The sequence below is a fragment of the Sapajus apella genome, unplaced genomic scaffold (assembly GCF_009761245.1).
Source record: "Sapajus apella isolate SASKATOON/1434 unplaced genomic scaffold, GSC_monkey_1.0 scaffold44, whole genome shotgun sequence".
Lineage (NCBI taxonomy): Eukaryota > Metazoa > Chordata > Mammalia > Primates > Cebidae > Sapajus > Sapajus apella.
Genome location: NW_022436984.1, coordinates 10,484,946 through 10,496,204, shown reverse-complemented (window position 1 = coordinate 10,496,204; position 11,259 = coordinate 10,484,946). Strand labels below are relative to the sequence as shown.

At 36.8% G+C, this 11,259-nt stretch overlaps 1 protein-coding gene across 7 annotated transcripts in view; it reads left to right on the top strand.

Annotated features, from left to right (window-relative positions):
• The window catches only part of HEATR5B (HEAT repeat containing 5B), a 100,698-nt gene that overhangs the window by 48,434 nt on the left and 41,005 nt on the right, over positions 1 to 11,259 (top strand). For all 7 annotated transcript variants that reach the window (XR_004257206.1, XM_032239314.1, XM_032239313.1 and 4 more), the window contains exons 22-24: positions 4,825 to 4,969; positions 6,286 to 6,525; positions 7,028 to 7,279. Coding sequence is in view for 6 of the 7 variants with exons in the window: in XM_032239314.1 (XP_032095205.1) it covers positions 4,825 to 4,969; positions 6,286 to 6,525; positions 7,028 to 7,279 (637 nt within the window). In the remaining variant the exon portion in view is untranslated. The remainder of the gene's footprint in view (positions 1 to 4,824; positions 4,970 to 6,285; positions 6,526 to 7,027; positions 7,280 to 11,259) is intronic.

The window sequence follows — 11,259 nt, the reverse complement described above, 5'->3', positions numbered from 1 at the left end:
TCCTGAGTAGCTGGGATTACAGGCACGCGCCACCATGCCCAGCTAATTTTTTGTATTTTTAGTAGAGACGGGGTTTCACCATGTTGACCAGGATGGTCTCGATCTCTTGACCTCGTGATCCACCCGCCTCGGCCTCCCAAAGTGCTGGGATTACAGGCTTGAGCCACCGCGCCCGGCCTTAAAAAACTTTTTTGTGGGTACATAGTATATGTATTTCTGGGGTACTTGAGGTATTTTGATACAAGCATACAGTATATAATGATCACATCAGAGTAAATGTATCCGTCAACTCAAGCATTTATCATTTATTTGTGTTACAAATAATCCAGTTATTTTAAAATGTACAATTATTATTGACTGTAGTCACCCTCTTGTGATATCAAATACTAGATCCTTGTTTGTTTTTTGAGCTTCAGTTGTCAATTTATGACTTCATTTATTCACTGGTTTTCTCTTTTAAGAAATATTTTGATGAACTGTTTATTTCTTCACTAAGAATATATCACATTTTTAGTTTGTCCCACTCAGAATTTTATTTCCTAAAGCTTCATTCATACTTCTGAAGATCTGTTGCTATCTTTATAATTTTTTTTTGTTTTTTGTTTGTTTGTTTGTTTTTGAGACAGAGTCTCACTCTGTCACCAGGATGGAGTGCAGTGGCACAATCTCGGCTCACTGCAACCTCCGCCTCCTGGGTTCAAGCAATTCTCTTGCCTCAGCCCCCCGAGTAGCTGGGACTACAGAAACGCGCCATCACACCCAGCTAATTTTTTAAATATTTTAGTAGAGACGGGGTTTCACTGTGTTTGCCAGGACGGTCTCAATCTCATGACCTCATGATCTGCCCGCCTCGGCCTCCCAAAGTGCTGGGATTACAGGCGTGAGCCTGCACTATCTTTATAATTTTTAATTGATTTGTTTATCAAATACTTATTAATAGCCTGCTCTATGTCAGGAAGCATGCAATGTACTGAAGATACATTTGTGGATAAGACAGCATCAAGCCTCTGTCATAGTAAAGTTTATAGTTTACAAAGGAAAATGGAAAAATATTATTTACAAATAAGTGTTATAAAAGCCTGGAGGAGAGCATAAGAGAGCATATAGCAGGAGGCTTATTATAATCCCAACATTCAGAAAAGATTTTCATTAAAAAGCGATATTTAAGGTTGGCACAGTGGCTCACACCTGTAATCCCAGCACTTTGGGAGGCCAAGTTGGGTAGATCACCTGAGGTCAGGAGTTTGAGACCAGCCTGGGCAACATGGTCAAACTCTGTCTCTACTAAAAATACAAAAATTAGCCAGGTGTGGTGGCAGGTGGTTATAATCCCAGCCACTCAGGAGGCTGAGGCAGGAAAATCACTTGAACCTGGGAGGCAGAGGTTGCAGTGAGCTGAGATTGCGTCATTGCACTCCAACCTGGTGAAGAAGAGCAAAACTCCCTCGCCAAAAAAAAAAAGAAAAAGAAAAAGATATTTAAGGTATGATTTGCAGAATAAATCGGAATTAGTTTGCAAAAGGCATGATATTGAAGTAAACAGCATTTATTTTTAGACAGAAAGAAAAATATATGAAAGATCGTAAAATGGGAAGGGCTGTCATACATTTAAAGGGCCAATTAGTTAGTGTGGTTAAAGCTGAGAGAGACGAGGGAGACATGGGGCCTGGGGAAATGATGGGGCTGGACAACTAACCAGGTGACAGATTGTGCAGACTTTCTATGTATATAAAACCTTTGGACTTTATTCTACAAGCAGTGGGAAACCATTAGAAGGTGTTCTCTGCAGGGGAATGACATAATCAGATTTGCACTTTTTACATTTTGTTCTTGCTGCATGTCAGAGAGTGGACTCTACAGGGTAAGAATTACAGTATTCTAGAAAGAAGATGATAGTGATTTGCTCTAAGTAGTAAGGGAATGGGGAGAAATCAATGGATTTGAGTGATATTTAGGATGAAGGTTTTGTTCATTAATTGGCTCTCAGTGGGGCATAAGGGGGAAAGGGAGAAGGACGAGGCCCAGGTTTTTGACTTGACTATAGTAATGTAATTTCCTGAGATTGGCACCATTGGAGGAAGAAGGCTGGAAAGAGTGGATATCATTAATTCAGTTTTAGACACGTGGATAGTTAGTTATATGGGCCTTGAGCTCAGAAAAGTGGGCTATTAAAGAGGTAAATTTGGGAGGCATACACATTTATATGGAAAATGGAGATATAGAAGTAGACATGATCACCAAGGAGAGTGGGCTGACTGAGGAATCCAACTTCTAAAATTTAGAAGAGAAAAGGAGTCAGCAGAAAATATATAGAAGCAGTTAGAGAGATTAAAGAAGAAATAGACATTGTGTTGTTCATAGAAGCTAAGTGGAGTAGAAGAGTGGAGTTTTTGGAAAAATTGACAAATTGAGTCTAAACTTAATAGGGAAATGCAAAGGGCTTATAGTGAAGTTGGAAGATTTACTGTACTTACTGTCAAGATTTACCATAAGCTCCATTAAGAAAGACAGCATAGTATTGCAAGTATATACAAGTAGACAAATGGAACACAATGGAGTGTCCAGAATTGGATTCACACGTACACAGTCATATAACTCATGACTGCGGCATATGGTACCACTACAGTTCAGTGTGGATAGGATTATATTTTCAATAATACAGGGACTAAAAGATAGCATTAATATCACAGATGTTAGAATGAAAAAGAAAAGTATACCTGAGAATAACTGCAATGGAGTTTTTGAAAACACTTTGTAAAATGTTTTATTTCTTCTGCTTTGGCTTTGCCAGTCAACATTTGTTGAATGTATTTTCTTAGCTACAATTCTCTGTAATTGTTATTAAATTAAAATTTTGTGATGTTCTCTATATGTGTTTTATCATTTGAATCTTAATGTAGTTGTGTAAGATAGGTGGGTTAGATATTGTCCCCACTGTAAAAATAAAAAGGCCAGAAACTCTAAAAGACTAAGTGACTTGTTCTTCCCGTTTGATATGATCATGCGTGAGCTTTCTAATTAATTATGGAGTATTTGAAAGTTCCAAAATGTCTTTATTTTTAGAAAGAGGAATAAATAAAATACTTTCTTGGCTGGGTGCGGTGGCTCACACCTGTAATCCCAGTGCAGTGCTTTGAGAGGCCAAGGCAGGTGGATCGCTTGAGCCCAGGAGTTTCACACCAGCCTGATCAATATGGTGAGACCTTGTCTCTATAAAAAATCAAAAAATGAGGCAGGAGGATCTCTTGAGCCCAAGAAACAATAAGCTGTGATTGCGCCACTGCACACCAGCCTGGGCAACAGAGTCAGACCCTGTCTTAAAAAAACAAAACAAACAAAAAGAGAAATAACCAAACTATTTTGTTGATAAAAATCTGTCAGATTTTTTCTTCTCAGTTATACTTTATTTTTATTAATACTTGGTAAAAATTTCATGGGCTATGAATTTTATGCACGTATATCTTGAGTTACAAATGCTATATTAATAGCCTAAAAATAAATTCCCTGTCATTATGAAGAGGAGATATATATTCCATACACCTTTTCTTCTCCATCCCCATCATTTGTGTCTGGGATTCTTTCTAAAACATATTACTTCCTTGCTTAAAAAGCAGCACATGTTCTTCTTTAGGAAGAAAAAATTAAAAAAATAAAAAGCAGCACATGGGGCCAGGCGTGGTGGCTCACGCCTTGTAATCCCAGCACTTTGGGAGCTGAGGCAGACAGATCATGAGGTCAGCAGATCAAGATCATTGTGGCTAACATGGTGAAACCCCATTTCTACCAAAAATACAAAAAAATTACCTGGGCATGGTGGCACGTGCCTGTAGTCCCTTGTACCCAGGAGGCTGAGGCAGGAGAATCGCTTGAGCCCAGGAGGCGGAGGTTGCAATGAGCTGAGATTGTGCCACTGCACTCCAGCCTGGGTGACAGAGTGAGACTCCATGTCAAAAAAAAAAAAAAAAGCACATGGAACATAATTTAATATTTTCTTCATGAGTCAAATTTATAGTAATAATTATAATGGCTTTCATTTATTCAGCAATTACCATGTGCCAGCCAGCACTGTAACCATTTTACTTATTTACACCATGTTCCTGTGAAGAGTTAATATTCCCACCTTTACATGCAGGCAAGTCAAGGTACAGAGGGGCTAAGTAACTTGTGTAAGGTGTCACAAGAATAAGTGACAGAGAGAGCCAGGATTCAAACCCAGTCTGGCAGCTGTGCCTGAGTTCTTAACTTTTTTGCCATGCTGCCTCTTACACTTTTATGTTTTAGAGTGTACTATATTCAGGGACTTTTCAGATGAAAAAAAAGTCTGTACCAAAAAGCCCCATTTTTTTTTTCAGGTGATTATGTTTGCTTGATTTGGGTGATTATATTTACTTGATTTGGTTTTTTCACTTTAATAAATAACCTCCTTTGCTTTCAAATATAATGATGTGCTCTGCCCCCTGACTTTTCATTCACTACATTTGAGCTCTATATACTTAAAAAATTTAGATGACAAAGTTGAGTAGGACCATGTGTAAAATAAGATCTGCAGAAGATCCTTCTGGATTTTCATCTAAGTATATTGTGTGAACTTTAGAGCACAGATCTTGGGACAGTTATTTTGGTTAGTAACATATTTTTTATATATTTTATTAGTAGTAGTATTTTCCCAAAAGGCCATCATTTGACTGTATTTTAAACAACTGAAGTTGTTAAATGAAGAACATCTTCACGTGTAAGATGTTCCTATATATTCATTAGGCAAAATAAGATTAAAGAATTACAGCTTTTTAAAGAGAAATTGCCTAACATTGTTACGGTTTACAGGTTCACTTATGTAGTTCCCATTTGTTACTTCGACGAGCAGCTGTGGCATGTCTTCGGCAACTTGCACAAAGAGAAGCCACCGAAGTTTGTGAATATGCCATGAGCCTGGCAAAAAATGCAGGGGACAAAGAGAGCAGTAGTGCCAGTAAGTTATGTTATTGGTCAATATTCTTTTTTGTTTAAATACTTTGATATTTCAAATAAGTACTGTTTATCAAATAACATTTTGTGTTAAAATATGGCCAAATGTCTTATTCTTTGAAATAAAACCATTATCACTTTAAAAATTCCACTGTGGCTTTCTTGGCAATTTTGCATTTTTGCTTTTTAAAATATTTTGCAAATTGGGCATAGTGTTGTGTACCTGTAGTCCTCGCTACTCAGGAAGCTGAGGCTGAGCCCAAGAGTTCAGTGTTACACAGTGAGCTATGATCATACCACTGCACTCCAGTCTGGGTGGCACAGTAAGACCATGTCTCCTAATGAAGGTAAGTAAGTAAATAAGTGAAAAGTTAGGTGTGAGTGACTGGATTTAGAAAAAATTATTTGCAGCTTTAAAAAACCTGGGCAACACGGTGAGATCTGGTCTCTTTTTTTTTTTATTTTCTTTTTTTTTAGTTGATCACCAAGATCCTGTCTCTTTAAAAAAAAAGAAAAAAAATAAGAAAGACAAGCTACAATAGAGAAAAATATTTGCAAAATATGTTATTTATTTATTTTTGAGATGGAGTTTTGCTCTTATTGCCCAGGCTAGAGTGCAATGGCATTATCTCGGCTCATCACAACCTCTACCTCCCAGGTTCAAGCGTTTCTCTTACCTCAGCTGCTTGAGTAGCTGGGATTACAGGCATGTGCCACCATGCCCGGCTAATTTTGTATTTTTAGTAGAGATGGGGTTTCTCCATGTTGATCGGGCTGGTCTTGAACTCCTGACCTAAGGTGATCCACCTGTCTCAACCTCCCAAATTGCTGGGATTACAGGCGTGAGTCACCGTGCCTGGCCTTGGATTTTCCCAATTTTTAAATGAATTTTTAGGGTGGAATCCACTTAGAGTTTGTGTTCTGGCTTTATAAATTAAATCTGAGCTATAAGACTGAATAAGTTTCAATTTGTTCTTCTAAAGAATGCAACAGTTTTTTTATCCTGTTAAGTATATTTAGGAGTATGTCTCTTTTCCACACTGTTTCTTATTAGAATCAAGTATTTATTGAGCATTCCCTGAGATTTATTTACAGTATCTCAGAATAATCACTTTCAAAGTTAAAGGTTTTACTCTTAATTGCCAGATTAAGTTATAATCCTAAAGATACATAAACTAGAGGCCATAGTTAAATTGTATAAAGCTAGCTGGTTTTGTGGCTGTTGTGAATTTATATGTAAGACTTGGTCTTTATCATAACTGTTACAGATAGCAGACACCAAAATCCCATACAAATTCATTTGTAATAATTACCTTTCAGATGTCAATCCTTTTGCACCTGGGGTTAGTTCTCGAAGTGATATCCATTGCCGGCACCAAGGTGTTAATATAACAGAAACTGGTCTTGAGGGACTTCTTTTTGGAATGCTAGACCGGGAGACAGATCGAAAATTATGTTCTGATATTCATGACACTTTGGGACACATGCTTTCTTCACTGGCAGTAGAGAAACTTTCTCATTGGCTAATGCTTTGTAAAGATGTACTGGCAGCTTCTAGTGGTAAGTATTTTTAATATGTGTTCTTAAAATAATGGAAATTGTTTTACTTCTGTTACATAATATAGATATATGTATAAAGATACATACATGTAAATTTGAGCTTAGATTTAAAAGTAATAACTTTTGACCTACAAATCCCTGTAAAAATGTTGAAGGTTAAATTATGTTATAAACAAATGAGCTTTTTATATTGTTGGGAAAGTGTATTTCAAAATTTTTTGGAAGTTCAAAATAAATTTTCATGTATAAAAATGCCATGTTACTCTAGAGTGTGACATATGTATGTAAAACCATTGAAATATGTAAATACAGTTTACATAAAAGTAATTTGTGTTATTCTTTCCTTGGCTTTTGATTCTTTAAAAAAAGGTTTGCTAGTTTTACTGTTTTTCAGAGAGTGAGAATGTAATCTTTTTTTAAAATTAGAAAATTTTTAACAATAACTTTTTAAAGGATCATTTTTGCTCATGTGAGGTGGTTATATTCTTTATTCTTGTTGTAGATATGAGTACTGCAACTCTCTTAAGTAGTGGAAAAGATGAAGAATCTGAAAAGAAAGATGAGATGGATGATGATACCATGTTTACCACATTAGGTGAAGAAGATAAATCAAAGCCCTTTGTGGCCCCTCGCTGGGCTACTCGAGTATTTGCTGCGGATTGCCTGTGTCGAATCATCAATTTGTGTGAGAATGCAGACCAGACTCACTTTGATCTTGCCATGGCACGTTCTGCTAAACTTCGAAACCCTACAAGTAAATTTAAAATCAGTGCTTCTTTTCCCCAAAGCAGTTTTACAGCCTGAGATATTTTACTGTTATGGATGTAGTGTGCTTTAGAATGTGCCTTTTATTTATTATAAGTACTCTTGCATTTCATCTTAGTTTTCTGTCCTCTCTACATACTATTCATCTTCTGATTCCTGTTGGGAAGATAAGTTGAAGAAGGTCATCCATAAGATAGATTGAGCTATCTGTCTATTTAATCATTTGCCCAAAGGATAATGATGGCAGTTAACTTAGGTTTTCTCAGTACATTGTCCTGGGTTTTAGCATTTCTGCGTAAAGAAAATGGTAAAATGTTAAGGCATACAAAGTAAGCTTTGCCGTCCCCAGCCATGGAGAATGTCAGAATTCATAAATGCCCTGGTAGATTTTAAACTCTCAGATTTCAGAAGTGCTATTAGATATTTTTGAAAAGGTGAAAATTGTTTATTACGTAAACAATTTTTATCTCATTATTTTTTATCTTCTGTAAACTTTTTATACCATGTACCCTTTGAATCTGATATTATAGGGAGTTTACAAAGAGACTATCAGGCCCAGTACCTTCATTTCACAGTTGAAGAGACCCAGAGAAAACTGATAAGTGACAGACTAACAGATTCCTTATCTTGTAGTTTGTGTCCTCCCCATCACCCAGTCATTTTTTAAATATCTGAAGACAAATTTATGTATTAACAATATTGGCATCTATAAATTTAAAATGCCTTTTAGGTTATTTCACTGTGGATAAGAAGCAGTGGAACTCACATATATATTTTAGAAACAAACTGGTTGGGTACGGTGGCTCATGCCTGTAATGCCAGCACTTTGGGAGGCTCAGGCCAGTGGATCAGTGGGGGTTAGGAGTTCAAAACCAACCTGTCTAACATGCTGAAACCCCGTCTCTACTAAAAATACAAAAAATTAGCTGGGCGCCCTGGCACAAGCCTGTAGTCCTGGCTACTCGGGAGGTTGAGGCAAGAGAATCACTTGAACCTAGGAGGCAGAGATAGCAGTAAGCTGAGATTGCGCCACTGCACTCCAGCCTGAGTGACAGAGCGAGACTCTGTCTCAAAAACAAACTGTAAAACAGTAGTACAACATATATAAAATGAGACTCTGAATATGGGGTATCAGCAAAACACAATACATCATGAACACAGTGTTTTTGTTCATACCATTATTCAGCAAATATTTACTGCATCCTGTTTTTTGGTACGATGGGGTTACAAAGAGGAAACAAACATAGTCCATACCCTGGAAGAACTTATAGCCTAGAAGACAGAGAGACAGACTTTTCAGTCAAATAGTTGTGGCATGTCCCAATAGTAGTACGTTAGAGTACTTTGAGAACATTAAAAACATGTAGTATTCATTTCCTATAAAGCCAGGGAAGACATCACAGAAGAAATTAATTTGAAGTTTAGTTTTAAAGGTAGAGAAAAGGTTAGAAGAGACTCTTGGCATTAGTTTTCTATTGCTGCTATAACAAATGCCCACAAACTTGGTTTAAAATCACACAAGTTTATTATCTTACAGTTCTGCAGGTCAGAAGTCCAACAAGGACTAACATCAAGGTGTTGACAGGGCTGTGTTCCTTTCTGGAGGCGCTAGGGGGCATCCCTTTCCTTTTCTTTCCAGCTTTTATATGCTGCCTGCCCTCCTTGGCTCGCAGCTCCTTTTCTCTCTCTTCAAAGCCAGCAGCGTTAAATCTGTCTGTGATGTTCTTCAGTCATCACATCTCTGACGGCAGGCAGCCAGGAAAGGTGCTCTGCTTTTAAGGACTCATTTGATTAGATTGGGTCTGCCTTGGTAATTTAGGCCAGTCTCCATGTTTTAGACTCCATAACCTTAATCACATCTGCAAAGTCCCTTTTTCCCTGCAAGGTAACATATTCACAGATTCTGGGGATTAGGTGTGGAGATTTTGGGGTACCATTATTTTGCCTACCACAGTGGTTTATTAGAAGCAGAGGGATTCAACGTGAAAAAACTGATTGCCAAAAAGTAAATAAAAAGAATCAGAGGAAGTAAGAGAATTTGTAAAACCAGGGAATCTTAAGTGTGTGTAACATTTAGAGAACAGTGAAAATCTTTAGGTTGGCTTTTCTTTCTTTGTATTTCTTAACTCTTGTTTTTCTTCCTCATTGTGTCTTGTCCTTTTACCGTAGTTCTCAAGAGATCCTCGCAGGTTTTTTCTTTATGCATTGATGTTTTGCTTTTTTCTGCTTTCATTAATAATCTTAAGTCTGCTTTAGTTTTTTTAGTTTTCCTGTAATTTGTCTGCATTTCTCCCACCTACATTGTATCATCTTGTTTTTATTCTCTAAGCTTTTCTGTTTTTATCCCATAGCAACCATGATTCTTTCCATCCTATTGAGGATGCCACATGATTTTTTGAATTTTTTTTCTGGTTTTTATAAAAGATTGTTTTCAGAGATTAGCCGTTTCTCTGAATCTTCAGAATCTTTTATTTTCCCTGATTGCATTTTTTTTTTTTTTGTTTTTGTTTTTGTTTTTTTTTTTTGAGACAGTGTCTTGCTCTGTCACCAGGCACCAGGGCTGGAGTGCAGTGGCGCAATCTCAGCTCACTGCAACCTCTGCCTCCCGGGTTCAAGCAATTCTCCTGCCTCAGACTCCCAAGTAGCTGGGACCACAGGTGCATGCCACCACGCCCAGCTAATTTTTGTATTTTTTTTTTTTTTAGTAGAGACGGGGTTTCACCATGGTCTCGATCTCTTGACCTCGTGATCTGCCTGCCTCGGCCTCCCAAAGTGCTGGGATTACAGGCGAGAGCCACCGCGCCCAGCCGATTGCATTTTTTTAAATAAACTTAATTGTTTATATATTCTTGAAAGAGAAATGTATTCTCCATATTTGGAATGTCTGTCAGTATGGGGGGTGGATTGCCTGTGTTCTCTTGTTTGTGTGTTTCCCATCTGTAGTTGGATGATAACTGGTATAAGAGCTCCTACCTAGATTCCAGTATCTGGCATATTTTGTTCTGGATGCTTTCTAACATCACCGCCTGCCATTCTGATTCTGAAGAGTCATGACAACGTATATGAAAAAAGTATAGACCCAATAAATGTGCTATTCAGGCTTTCCTGTGTCATCTTCATCTCTTCATCTTCCTATTTCCTGTGCTTTAATTGTAGGGAATTAATCATTATACTTCCCAAATATAACTGTCCTAGTTATCTTTCCACTTTGAAGTTTTTGCCCAGTCCTCTTCTCATTCCCACCTTTTCAAGAGTTCATTTCCTAGGATTTAGAAAAAAGAGGACTTGCTTTGAGGACGGTTAGACATAGAGATGTCTAGCAGCAGCACTCTGGTTGTTGGAGAAAGTGGCACTCTCATTCCAGAAGTAATTCCTAGATTTTGGTTTTTAGATTAATACAGTCCTGGACTTTGTAAATTAGGTGACAGAGTGCGGTAGGAATAATAAGTCTTTTTATTTACTTTTAGTTTGGCATAATATAAGTAGGCCCATTTCTTCTGCCTTGGAAATTTACATCCAAATTTTGGCAATAGTTTATCATACCTCATTCTTGTTTGTTTCTCAATTTTTTGTTTAGTAAAACATACTTAACATAATAATTACCATCTTAACTTTTTTGCTTATCAGATGGGCAAAATTATTAAACTAACTTGTAAGTTAATTTAAAATTTATAATCGTATATTTATAAATATATGTATATTTATAAATAAATAATCGTATATTTATCATGTACAATAAGAGGTTTCAAAGTATGTACATTGTAGAATAGTTAAATCTAGCTAATTAACAAATGCACTACCTCACCTAGTTAGCATTTTTGTTAGACCACTTAACATCTACTGTCTTTGCATTTTTCAATAATATAGTATATTGTCATTAACTGTCATCACTGTGCTATAGAGTAGATCTCATACACTTATTCTTCCTATTTAACTGTAATTCTTTTTTTTTTTTTTTTTTTTTTTTTG